We start from the raw sequence: 14,348 nt of genomic DNA, 5'->3' as shown, positions 1-14,348 counted from the left end.
AAAAAATATATATATATATATATATATATATATATATATATATATATATATATATATATATATATATATATATATATATATATATATATATATATATATAATAATTATAATCATACAATAATATCCACCGTGGCTTCACATTAAACAAGTAATGATCAAACTATTCTGCTTTTCTCTACATCGCTACATTTGTAGTTTTAACTGTCTTATGTGCTTGTCAACATTACACAATAGCAGTATTTTAATTACTGTATGTATAATAATATACATTATAATAGCTGTAATTGCATAATCATACCCATCATGGCTTCAAACAAGTAATGAAGCAACTATTCGATTGTCAATATTATACAACTGCAGTATTTTTAATTATATATAATAAATATATAGATATATTAATATAAATATAATTGTACAATCATATCCATCATGGCTTCACTTAGAAACAAGTAAGGATGCAACTGTTTTCCTTGTCTGTCTTTGTCACTTGTGCTTGTCAATATTACACAATAGTAGTATTTTTAATAATATATAACAATATATAACATTATAATTATAATTGCATAATCATATCCACAATGGTTAATCTGAAACAAACAATACATCTGTTCTGCCTTTCTCTACATCTCTTTTTGGTTGCAGTTTTGGTTGCAGACAACTTCTGCTTGTCAATATTATAATACAGCAGTATATTATATATTGTAATATGTATAAATGTGGGCGGCATGGTGGCTCAGTGGGTAGCACGTTCGCCTCACAGCAAGAAGGTTACTGGTTTGAGTCCTGGATGAGTTGGTGTTTCTGTGTGGAGTTTGCATGTTCTCCCCTTGTTGATATGGGTTTGCTCCGGTTTCCCCCACAGTCCAAACATATGTGGTATAAGGGAATTGGGTTGCATCCGCTGCGTAAAAACATATGCTGGAAAAGTTGGCGGTTCATTCCACTGTGGCGACCCCTGATTTATAAAGGCTCTAAGCCGAAAAGGAAATAAATGAATGACTTGTATAATTACATTCTTCATAGCTTCACCTGAAACAATAACAATGCATCTATTCTGCTTTCCTCACCTCTCCGCTGGCTGTAGTTTTATCCGTCATTTGTGCTTGTCAATATTGATCTATTGTTTATTCTGTGGTACTCTAAATGTTGCAAGTTTACAGTCATTCCCAGCACTCTTTCTCAGTATTTACAGTATTCAGTATTCAGAGTGTTTATGGCCATATGCACAGTAAGGAAACAGGTTGCATGTAAAATGAAACTCCTACATTGCTGTCCACACTGAATGCCCAAAAAGGTTCAAGCAGGTATAATAAACATAATATGATTCATCAATGATTTGTCAATTGGAATGTGCATGCAAAAAAGCAAACAATAGCTACATATAAGTGAAGTAAAGCTGTATTCATGCATGTTGTGGAGTGTAAATGCAAAATATGAAAGCTCTGCGACTTTATATACGTGCATATGAACCTCCCTCTATCAGTACACATGAGGCGTGCAAAGCAGATTTGGCTAAGAGCTCTGTTTTTAGACCAGGACACTATTTATATGCCCTTTCTAGTGGGATTCAGTGTTTGTGATCCAGGCTGAACTTCCTGAATGACTTGAGGAGACTCACCTTCATCAACAAGTCTTTGCTGAAGCTTAAGGGACAAAGAAACCCTTTTATTTTTATACATTAAAGCAATTTGCCAACAAGTACATGGAGTACACCCCTCACAAATCTCTCATTTAAAATATTATAAGATGCTTTAAAATATTATATTTGTGCATATACATTAGATTAGTCAGTACTAAAGCCAAATCTGACTACATAAGTTGTAATACTCACTCCCAGGGCCAGTTTTTATGAGGTGGGTTGTTAGCTCAACCCCCAGCCTGGAGGACCAAGACATACACACATACACTACGGCCCATTTAGCTTACCCAATCCCCCTATAACGCATGTGTTTGGACTGTGGGGGAAACCGGAGCACCTAGAGGAAACCCACACCAACACGGGGAGAACATGCAAACTCCACACAGAAACACCAACTGAGCCAGCCGAGACTCAAACCAGAGGCCTTCCTGCTGTGAGGTGATTGTGCTACCCACTGCGCCACCGTTGTCGCCCAAATAAGTTATAATGGTCCAAAATTAGTACACCCATATTTATATGTTAGGGGAAAAATATTCAATTAAAAAATAAAAAGAGCAAAATTCTAAAGACACAAAACGTTTATAAATATTTTATTGAAATTTTGTAGTTTGTGATTTTTTTCCAATATTTTGCATGAATTTAAATGTATTATCTTTCTATTTTTAAAGATGTTCGGTGACTAAAATATTGTTTTAATAAATATATCTGTTTAATAAATCTGTTTTGTTCAAAGGCACCAGCATATACGACCTAAATTCACTGAGAAATGGAGGAAAATTTTCATTTTTAATATGGTGTGAACTCATTTATGCTGAGCTCAGAATGACAACAGCAATAGTTTAAATAATAATCACAGTTCAAATCACAATCGCCTCACAGCAAGAAGGTCACTGGTTTGGATCAGTTGGTGTTTCTGTGTGGAGTTTGCATGTTTTCCCCGTGTTGGCGTGGGTTTCCTCCAGTGCAAACACATGTGGTACAGGGAAATTGGGTTGCATCCACTGCGTAAAAACATATGCTGGATAAGTTGGCGGTTCATTCCGCTGTGGTGACCCCTGCGCTATAGAGAAATTGTGTAGGCTAAACTTGTCTGTTGTGTATGAGTGTGAATGAGAGTGTATGGTTGTTTCCCAGAGATAGGTTGCAGCTTGAAGGGCATCCACTGCGTAAAACATATGCTGGATAAGTTGTCGGTTCAACAATAGATCAATATTAATAAAGGGACTAATCCGAAAAGAAAATGAATGAATGAATGAATGAATGAATGAATGAATGAATGAATGAATGATTTTGAATGAGAAATGATTAAATGAGTTTGAACAAAAAGTAAATGTCATTTGAGTGCATTTGATTAAGCAAATCGCACTACTGTGGCTCCAAAGGTGCTGAATGTTAACTTTACCTAGTTCTAGGTTTTTTCTTTAAAGAGTCCATAATTATATTTTCTGGTAAATAAATTCAGTAAAATAATTACTCAGTCTCAAAATTCATTCATTCATTTTCTTTTTGACTTAATCCCCTTTATTAATCCGGGTTCACCACAGCGGAATGAACCGCTAACTTATCCAGCATGTGTTTTACGCAGCAGATGCCCTTCCAGCTGCAACCCATCTCTGGGAAACATCCACACACACACAATCACACACACATTCACACACACACTCATACACTATGGACAATTTAGCCTCCTCAATTCACCTGTACAGCATGTGTTTGGAGTGTGGCGGAAACCTGAGCACCCGGAGGAAACCAACATGAACAAAGGGAGAACATGCAAACTCCACACAGAAACACCAACTGACCCAGCCGAGACTCGAACCAGCGACCTTCTTGCTGTGAGGATAGCGGAGGTTAGTCGTGGACGTAAGTTAAGAGCCCGGGCGGGTGTTGGTTGTCGCGGACGAAAGTGAAGAGCATTGGGGAGTCGCGGAACAAAGTAAAACAGCAGACAGGGGAGGAGGGCGGGTGAGTAGGGGGATTGGTAAAATGAGGTGCTGGATCAGATGTCAGAGGTTCCGGATCCGGCATGTTCCAGCACAAATTAAGCCCACAGTTATACATCTTACATCTTGTTTTACGCTTGAACAACTTAATGAATGCTGAAGTCTCTTTAACTGTTTTGTAATATTACAACATCAATGCTGTAAAAACAACCGTGTGAAATGGAAAATAGACACATTAAGCTTCACCAGAAGATCATCGTTGGCTATGAAACTCTGTGCATAGAGCCCGTTACGAATTATAAGGATAATTATACATTATGCTATTACTTTTTACAAATGTAAGTGGATTGAACAATTACGCTGACCCAAAAACTGAATCTGAAGAGTTGTGTTGTTTCAGCTCATTTTAATGGTGTAGTTTGAACAAACCTGCGTTTGCAGTGCATTTTCTAAATAGTTTTCAGGATGATCTGATGCTGAGTGCTTCTCTCGCGTTCCTTTCCTCTGCCAGTATGAATGTGTGTATGCAGAGGTGTGAATGGGCTCTCAGAAATATGCAAATTTATGAACAGATTTTGAGTTTTGGGGTGTATGATGAAGTGTGTGCGCGTGTGTGTGTGTGTGTGTGTGTGTGTGTGTGTATGTGTGTCCATTTGCATATATGTAGCATTGCATACAGACAAGCATGTTTACAGTATGTTTGCCATTTGTTTACTTATTTAAAATAAGCTAAACCACACAGGCGACATGATGGCTCAGTGGTCAGCACTGTGACCTCACAGCAAGAAAGTTGCTGGTTTGATTCCCGGCTGGGTCAGTTGGTGTTTCTGTGTGGAGTTTGCATGTTCTCCCCGTGTTGGCATGGGTTTCCTCCGGGTGCTCCGGTTTCACCCACAGTCCAAACACATGCGCTATAGGGGAACTGATCAACTAAATTGGCCGTAGTGTATGAGTGAGTGTGTGTGTGTGTGTGTGAATGAGTGTGTATGGGTGTTTCCCAGTACTGGGTTGCAGCTGGAAAGGAATATGCTGTGTAAAACATTTGCTGGAATAGTTGGCGATTCATTCCACTGTGGCGACCCCTGATGAACAAAGGGACTAAGCCAAAAAGAAAACAAATAAATAAACAACAGCATTCTTGAGTTTTATTTATTTTTTTGGCACAACTTAATTGTTTTATGTTTAATTTATTTAAATTTGTAAAACTAATAAGGCAACTCATTTTCTTCATGTTGTCCCAACTCAAGATTGATTGTGTGGACCCAGCATTTTAATTTTTACAGTCGGAAAAAAAAGAGTTGTTGGATTTTTCAATTGTTTTAAGGTAAGTGGCTTCCAAACAATGTATGAGGGCTGAATTTAACCAAACACATTATATCTAGTCACGCTCAGCCTCAGCTGTTCTTTAAATTCAGCCCATTTCAATTGTTTGGAAAACCTTTACCTTAAAACAACAAAGCAAATCCAATGAGGAAATATTTCAGTGCATGTGGATTTCTCTTTCTTTTCAAGTGAAAAGTGTGTGTGTGTGTGTGTGTGTGTGTGTCCAGTTTGAGCTGAGCGCTGTACCTCACTGCAGGCCTAATCATAGTCTTAGATCCTGAAATCTCATTAGTGTTAATAGGATGTGCAGAGACACAAGAGCGCGTCACACAGTTGAGGATCTACACTCCAGAAAATACTCTCACACACACACTGACGCAACTTTGTGGTGAATGAGCGTGTTTGACGAGTGTGTGTGTTTGACGAGTGTGTGTGTTTGACCAGTGTGTGTGTTTGACCAGTGTGTGAGTTTGATGAGTGTGTGTGTGTTTGACGAGTGTGTGTGTTTGATGAGTGTGTGTGTGTTTGACCAGTGTGTGTGTTTGATGAGTGTGTGTGTGTTTGACGAGTGTGTGTGTTTGATGAGTGTGTGTGTGTTTGACCAGTGTGTGTGTTTGACCAGTGTGTGTGTTTGACCAGTGTGTGTGTTTGACCAGTGTGTGTGTTTGACCGGTGTGTGTGTTTGACCAGTGTGTGTTGGTGAAATGGTGGAGTGTTTTCAGGTGAACTCCTCTAAAGAGCCTGTCGAGCTGCTGGTGATGGAGGTTGTGGTGGAGATGTTGTGTTTGGGCAGTTTGTGTTCAGATCTGCTGATGTGTACAGCAGACTCTCAGTGTTACTGTGGAGTTGAAATAACGTTGATTTAACGTTGAATCAACCATCAAACTGTTTTACAGCAGACAGTTGGAGAAAGTTCTAGAAAGGTCAAAAAGGTCAGCTTCCCTTCCTTCCTTTCTTTCTTCCTTCATTTATTTCTTTATTAATTTTATAAAAAGTTTTTTCCTCCCGTCTTTCCTTTCATCCTTCCTTCCTTGTTTTTATCCTTCCTTCCTTCCTGTTCTTTTTTCCTTCCTTCCGTTTCTTTCCATCCTTCCTCCCTTCCTTTCTTCCTTCTTTCATTCCTTCCTTAATTTCTTTCTTTCTTTCTTTCTTTCTTTCTTTCTTTCTTTCTTTCTTTCTTTCTTTCTTTCTTTCTTTTCTTTCTTTCTTTTTTTCCTTCCGTTTTTTCTTCCTTTTTCCCCTTCCTTCCTTCCTTTCTTCCTTCCTTCCTTCCTTCCTTCCTTCTATATTTCCTTCCTTTCTTCCTTAATTTCTTTCTTTCTTTTCTTTTTTCTTTTTTTTCTTCCTTTATTGCTTCTTTTCTTCTCATTTCTTTCTTTTTTTATTTCTCTTTTTTTCTCCTGTCTTTCATTCCTTTCGTTTCCTTCCTTCCTTCCTTCCTTCCTTCCATTTATTTTCTTCCTTCTGTTTCCTTCCTTCAGTTTCTTTCCTGTCTTCCTTCCTTCCTTCCTTAATTTCTTCCTCTTTTTCTTTCCTTCATTTCTTTTCTATTTTTCCTTTCTTCTTTTCTTTCTTTTTTTTCTTTTACTTCGTTAATTTCTTTCTTTTTTCATTTTTTTCTTTTTACTTTCCCCATCTTTCCTTCCCTTCCTTCCTTCCTTAAATAATTTGTTTCTTTTTCTTCCTTTCTTTCCTTCATTTCTTATTTTTAAAATTTCTTTCTTTTTTCTTTCTTTTTTCTTTTTCTTTCTTTCTTTTCTTCCTTCATTTCTTTTTTCTTTTTATTTCCTTCTTTATTTTTTTTCTTTCCTTCATTTTTTCATTTGAATTTTTTTTCTTCCTTCTTTCTTCCTTCCTTAATTTCTTTTTTTCTCTCTTTCCATCTTCTCTCGTGTGTGTTCATCTGCTGCTTGTTGCCATGTGTACACCAGGTCTGTTGCCAGGCAACATCAGTTACAGTGTCATCATACAGTGGAATTAATGCACACAGGAGTTGAGGAGCCGTCACTGATCCGTCTGCATCTCTGCTTAAAAATACACACAAATGTCTTTTACAGAAGTCCAGTAGTTGTGTGTGTATTCGTGCTTGTGCGTGTGTGTGTGTGTGTTGAGTGGGAGGTGCCCTGCGGTGCCTGTCTTAAACTCTCGGTTGGTTGGTTTCATAAGTAGTGTATTAACAGCATTGTTAAACAGAGCAGCGTCTGCAGCTCACCGGCAGACACACACCGCCCGCAGCACGATGGATCACACCGCAGGTCAGTGTGTGTGTATGTGTGTGTGTGAGAGAGAGACACGTGACCTGCTCCAGGATCAGCTGAACTGCTTACAGACCTGAACACCTGTGGCTGCAGTGCATGATGGGTAATGAAGACATGCGTGGACGGGTTAATTAGCTTATCTTGAGCACACAGAAAGACAGAAGAGATTACAGACGTGTGTGTGTGTGTGTGTGTGTGTGTGTGTGTGTGTCTCTGAACACTCACTTTTAAGACTGGTTTGATTGTTTGATTTGCTTTTGTAAACAGGTTTGGTGTGATGTGATCATGATTTTAGTAGTGCGTTTGGATGTCAGCAGTGTGTGTGTGTGTGTGTGTGTGTGTGTGTGTGTGTGTGTGTGTGTGTGTGGATGGAGGTCAGTGTGAATAATTCATCCATTGTAAATGGAACAGCCCCTGGATATTGAATATCCGCACAGACTGTGTGTGTGTGTGTGTGTGTGTGTGTGTGTTGTCTCTAATTCACACTATAATTCCATGATGAGTCCACATCACTTAAAGTTCCTGTGCAGTGATTTTTAATGTGCATCACTTAATGCAATGTTTGAGATAGTCATGAAGAAAGGGCGGGGCATAGAGTTGCTCCTCCCCTTTATAAATGAACAGCCAATAGCGTTTGGTGTTTTCCTCACAGCTCTGTCAGCGAGTGTTTGAGCTCAAAAGCCTCAAGTGAAAAGCAAATGTTAAACATCTTGAAGTGGGCGGGGCTTGTCAGATACTAGAGAGCATTTAATTGGTCAGAAAAATGACAGTACACTTATTCAAACCCATCACAGATATTTACATTAGATATCGCCTACACGGTTGTTGTCTATTGGAAGGAATGCGTCAGTAGAGCCGCTATTTTAGCACAGGGTAGCTAAAAATGAATGTGGAACCAAGGTGCAGTGGGGCTCTGGCCATTGTTTTTATGTCACAGCCTTATTCCAAAATAGATTAAATTCATTAATTTCCTCAACATTCTACACACAATCCCCCATAATGACGATGTGAAAAAAAGTTTTTTTAATTGTAGCAAATTAAGAATAAAAAGCTGATAAATCACCTGTACATCAGTATTCACAAGCTTTGCTCAACACTTTGTTGATGCCCCTTCGGCATAGTCAGGATAGAGGGAAAGATGAATGCAGCGATGTACAGAGACATCCTGAATGAAGACCTGCACAAGAGTGCTCTCCACCTCAGACTGGGGCGACGCTTCATCTTCCAGCAGGACAATGAACCAAAGCACACCGCCAACATATCAATGGAGTGGCACAGTCAGAGCCCAGACCTAAATCCTATTGAACATCTCTGGAGAGATCTGAAAATGGCTGTACACCATCGCTTCCCATCCAACCTGATAGAGCTTGAGAGGTGCTGCAAAGAGGAACAGGCAAACATTCCCAAAGACAGGTGAGCAGAGCTTGTGGCGTCATATTCAAGAAGACTTGAGGCTGTAATCCAGGGGTCACCAAACTTGTTCCTGAAGGGCTGGTGTCCTGCAGATCTTAGCTCCAACCCTAATCAAACACACCTGAACAGCTACTCAAGGTCTTACTAGGTTTAGTTGAAACATCCAAGCAGGTGGGTTGAAGCAAGTTACAGCTAAACCCTGCAGGGACACCTGCCCCCCCCCCCCCCCCCCCCCCCCCCCCCTCAGGACCGAGATTGGTGACCCCTGCTGTAATCGCATCAACATCAAGGTGCATCAACAAAGTATTGAGCAAAGCCTGTGAATACTGATGTACAGGTGATTTTACTAATGTTTTATTTTTAATAAATATGCAGCAATTTCAAAAACTCTCTCTTCACATTGTCATTATGGGGGATTGTGTGAAGAATGTTGAGGAAATCAATAAGTTTAATTAATTTAGGAATACGGCTGTAAAATAAAAACATGGAAAAAGTGAAGCGTAATCAATACTTCCCACATGCACTGTACAATGGTATATAGCAATCGTAATATTCTGTAGTTTCGGGTGGACAGTATGCACATCGAGGCCCAGGCACTGTTATGTTATTAGGCAACCTTATAAGTTACTTCAGAAACTAGCTGTTATTTCACTTAGCTGACAATAATACAAGTTTCTGACAGTGCAGCGTCTTGTTAACATATTTCATTTACATTTTTTGCAGATTTTATTCAATAAAACTAGCATAGACCTTTTATTTAGTGAGTTGGTGCTGCTTTGTCTGATGGTGAATGCAGTAAGTGACTGTATTATCATCAATAACGTGACCTGTTGAGCACAAAAGTTCAGAACATACAAAAACGTAAAAAACTAAATCTTCCCTGTGAAATGTTCTGCATTTGTGCTTTGTTTTCTTTGTTTGCTCATTACTACACTCAAGCATCTCCAGCATCTTCAGCATCTTCCGCATCTTTGCTCATTACTACACTCCAGTGTCTCCCAACTCACTTGCCCATACTTCAAATACATTTGTTGAGCCTGTTCGAAACAGCTCCCACTGTCGCACAGGTTCGTAAAGCTCACTGTAAACCCTAATGTTGTCTTTACTTGAACAATTAAGTAAAGTTGACTGAACACAACTTAAAATTTTGCATTTTGGTCCTATCACTTAAAAAATATGAGTTAATTTAACTTATTTTAACTCTACCATAAAAACTGTACCGTACAATGCATAAACTTAAGATTTCAAGTGTAGTGAGCTCAAAATCATAATTAATCCTTTGAAAAAAATAAGTAATGCTCACAAACTTGACTGTAAAATTCTAATATGTGCAACTTCTAAGTTACAAGGTTTTTAAATCAGAAAATAAATGGCTTCAGGTATAATTATTCATCATAGTGTGAATAAATGGCCACTTATTTATTGTTTAAAATTTATTTAAACATTTCTTTCACAGTATATTATTACACACACACACACACACACACACACACACAAACACACACACACACAAACACACATACACACACATATATATATACTTACTACTACGTAAGTTGGTGAACTGAACAATTTAACTTAAATCTGCAAGTTTTGGGAGACTCCATTACTGAATTAAATTGAGGCAACAAGTTTACTCAATTAATTTAGTTTAGTCAACTCATTAGGGTTTTCAGTGCTCTAGAGACTCTAGAAATTAAAAAATCACCAGGAATTGATCAAATTGACCCTTATTTCTTACGTTTGGCAGCTGATCTTCTTGTATAACCTATAGCCTCTTTATTTAACTTAAGTCTCACTCCTAATGTGATACCTAAAATGTGGAAATCTGCAATGGTTACCCTATTATTAAAAAGAGGAGATCCTGCAGACCCAAATAATTACCGTCCTATTTCCAGACTTTCAGTTTCAGTTTCAGATTTCCAGTTTTTGCAAAGATCTTTGAATCATTGACAAATGACCAACTAAAACAATATGCGTCAGGTAATAATATTCTTCAGGATTACCATTCAGGGTTCAGATCGGGACACAGTACTGTTACTGCAGCTATGCTAGTCTTAAACAATATCACATCATCTTTAGACAGTAAACAGTCCTGCGCTGCTCTATTAATGGATTTATCAAAAGCTTTTGACTCTGTAGATCATAAACTAATGTTACAGAGACTTATGCCCCATTCACACAGGGCGTCAGCATCAACGCTTCCCATTCATTTTTAATGGGTGACAACAGGCATTGCCAAACTGCATTGTGGATCCGTCGGCGCGGCTTCAGAGGCGTTGCTCGCTGCAGAAGTTGGGACTAGCTCAACTTTTCAAGTGGCGATGGAAGCGTCAGCCAATCAGATCGCTGTATGCAAACACAGCAGCTAGACAGTGGCCTATTGCTAACTACATTTCATTGGCTGACGCTGCTATGACGATCGCTTCAGCCCCAACTTCAGACACGCCTTCAGTCAAGTGTTGATGCTGAAGCCTCGTGTGAATGGGGCGTTGGGCTTTGAGGTTTTACTCAACCTGCTCTAAACTGGTTTGAAAATTGCTTTTCAGCGCGCACTCAATGAGGGACTGGTGAAAATTATAATTCATCCTTTCTTCATGTCAACATTGGGATTCCCCAAGGATTAAGGTCATGGAATAGAATCAGCTAAAACTCACCTGTATGCTGATGACACAATAATATATACAGCGGCACATTCCTTAAGCCAAGCTGTACAGTATTTACAGAACGCTTTTCACGTATTACAGTGTACATTGCAGGACTTAAAATTGGTTTTAAATTAAAAAAACATACAGGATTTTTAGCCATGTTCAAATATAAAGAGTTAGCTTTTACAAATCTCTAGGTATTTAGATTGATGAGAGATTAGCCTTTGATATACACATTGACAAGTTACTGAAAAAGTTTAGGCCAAAATTAGGTTTCTTATACCGGTCAAACAATTGTTGTCCTGTGATGAAGCATACTGCAGGGGAGTTCTGGAGACCTACCAGAGCTCGAACTCCCCTCTCGCCCTTCTAATAGGAGGGAGCCCCAGGCTCAAGGATATTACGAGCTCAGGGCTCTCTCCCGGGACAGCATGCTAAATACGCTTTATTAATTATCAGCTAAGTGTGAACTCTTGAATTGATTATGTTGATCTATATATATGCATGCAGCTGCTACTCAGAAAACTAGAGTCTGTTGATCATGCAGCAGTACACTTCATCACAGGCGCAGACTCACGGACACATCACTGTATTTTTTATGATTCCTTAGACTGGATATTTTTATATCAAAGGAGAAAATTAAACCTGTGCCTATTTATTTATTTATTTATTTTAAAGGCTCCCTTAGGTAAATTACCACCCTGGGCCTGTTTCAGGAAGGAGGTTAAGTGAAAACTCAGAGTATTTTAACCCTGAAATGAGAGAAACTCTGGGTTTTCCGTTTCAAAATGGCAGGTTTGTTAAACTGGAGAAAGCAGGGTAAGTCGAGCCTGTTTCTAAAAGAGAGGTAACTTTAACTCAGAGTCAGTTGCCGTGGTAACTTACTCTGTGAATCTAACCTGGTCCAGCGCAGGTTTTATTCTCTAAACTCTGAGTTTCTGTCGGTCTCCTCCCCTTTTTAAAGATGAAGCGGTATTTCTCGCCTTAGCCTTACATTTCCACACACCTATTTTAGAGCTCATTTTGGAGATGTGCATAAAAAAGATTGATGGAAACGTCATGATTCACATAACTTTTGAAAATACGCATAATAAAACATTTGCATAACTGAGTAGGTTAAACTTTTATTTGATAAGATGCACATAAACTACGAAGTGCACTTAACAAATTACAGTATGTACATTAAAAAATGGTTTGTTAGAGATGATGATGAAAATCTTTGTGAATGGACAAACAGCAGACTGAGCACACTGCAGAACATCTTAAATGTTGTTTTAGTCATTCTAAAATGCCTTAACTGTTTCAGTATTAGTGTATATTATTAATTACCTCAGAGCGTCTGGAGCGTGTCAAGATCTCCGCGTCTGGTTTCAAACGCCCCCACGTGTTCATTGTGTGTCAATTGTCTTCTGAGGCTCAGGTACATTAATTAAATAAAAAATCGTTGACGCAGCTTATTCTACCGCAGTAAATTCTGTTTTTACTGTTGATATTTAGAGTTGTGTCGAATTGTTCTCTTCGACTCTTTGGATAAAAACGCTGCTTTATTTTTAGGCGTTATTCCAGTTTTGCACAAATTTATGTAATAGCCTATATTTTGATGGAAACACAGCTATTGCCTACATTTTTGTCACACACAGAACATAGTCACGCAAAAGGCTTGTCCTTTTTTCCATAAATAATTAGCTTAACTTTCGACATGCACTGTTACTAGATTAATAGGATTATTATTCTGTCTAAAAATTATTTTATTACTGCTTACCTTCTTAATGTTATATCAGCCTCTATCACTTGATCAATAAAAAGGCAGACACACAACAAGTGCACTGTTAAATCTATTAAAACTGATAAAAGTGTATAAAAGTTTAGAAAAAAGTATAAACGTCACACATTACATTACTTATTTTATTATACTTAAATGTTTAAATACTTAAAATTAAAAATTAACTTGGGCAGCTGTTTTCCCACGCTGTCTCTGTTTCACTGATGGTTGCTTCTTTTTAAATATATACACTCATATTTGCTATGACTTTGCATGACCAGATCAAGTTCAGCCGGAGAAAGAAATGCTGATCTCTTTTTTTAAAGATGTTGCCATGTTCACTCGTAATATCTTCGCTCTATTGATAATGCCTTTTTATAGTCACGGTGTGCGCGCTTAACTCTGAGTTGGTCTACTCGAAGTTGATTGACCCAACTCAGATCAGCTGTTCTGAAACTGAAAACTCAGTTTTTAATCTCTCGGTAAATCAACTCAGAGTTCAAGTTTAAACTCTGAGTTGTTTGAACCTCCTTACTGAAACAGGCCCCCTATCCTTCTAATTTGTTAAAATTTCACATAAATAACCAACACTAGATCTGGTTTCTCTATTAGTCCCAAGGGTTTTATCAGAACTTGGCAAACATGCTTTCTCCTTTTATGCTCCCAGTTCTTGGAGTGACCTGCAAAATCAGCTCAATCTTGACACACTTCCGACTCTGAGTACTTTTAAACATCTTCTGTACAACACCTCAAAGGACTCTTGTAATTGTTTTTTATGATCTGATCTTTTTATGAATGGTGATTTTGCGGTTTTGTTTTTGTGATTTTTATGTGAAACTTTACTGTATGTGCTGCCTGCCATCTTGACCAGCTCTCACTGGAAGAAGATCTCCAGACTGAGATCTCCTGGCCAAATCAAGGAACTAATAATAATAATAATAATAATAATAATAATCTCAGCAATAATAATAACCTCACAGCAAGAAGGTCGCTGGGTCGCTGGTTCGAGTCTCGGCTCAATTGGCGTTTCTGTGTGGAGTTTGCATGTTCTCCCTGCCTTCGCGTGGGTTTCCTCCGGGTGCTCCGGTTTCCCCCACAGTCCAAACACATGCGGTACAGGTGAATTGGGAAGGCTAAATTGTCCGTAGTGTATGAGTGTGTGTGTGAATGTGTGTGTGAATGTTTCCCAGAGATGGGTTGCAGCTGGAAGGGCATCCGCTGCGTAAAAACTTGCTGGATAAGTTGGCGGTAATTCCGCTGTGGCGACCCCGGATTAATAAAGGGAGTAAGCCGACAAGAAAATGAATGAATGAATTATAATCTTTAACTTTAGTCTTGACTAGTGAGGTTGAATGGCATTTG

The 14,348-nt window shown here is 38.5% G+C and overlaps 1 protein-coding gene across 12 annotated transcripts in view; it reads left to right on the top strand.

Annotated features, from left to right (window-relative positions):
- The window catches only part of ctbp2l (C-terminal binding protein 2, like), a 68,572-nt gene that overhangs the window by 38,764 nt on the left and 15,460 nt on the right, over positions 1-14,348 (top strand). The window contains exon 1 of one of the 12 annotated variants that reach the window (XM_073918994.1): positions 6,890-7,160. The exons of the other annotated variants lie outside the window; for them this stretch is intronic. Within the exon in view, the coding sequence (XP_073775095.1) occupies positions 7,145-7,160 (16 nt within the window). The 5' untranslated portion in view covers positions 6,890-7,144. Of the gene's footprint in view, positions 1-6,889; positions 7,161-14,348 lie in introns of those variants that run through there. 12 annotated transcript variants of the gene reach the window in all.

Source organism: Danio rerio, chromosome 12 (genome assembly GCF_049306965.1).
Source record: "Danio rerio strain Tuebingen ecotype United States chromosome 12, GRCz12tu, whole genome shotgun sequence".
NCBI classification, from domain to species: domain Eukaryota; kingdom Metazoa; phylum Chordata; class Actinopteri; order Cypriniformes; family Danionidae; genus Danio; species Danio rerio.
The sequence above is the reverse complement of the archived record's forward strand: the minus strand, read 5'-3'. Positions and strand labels throughout refer to the sequence as shown.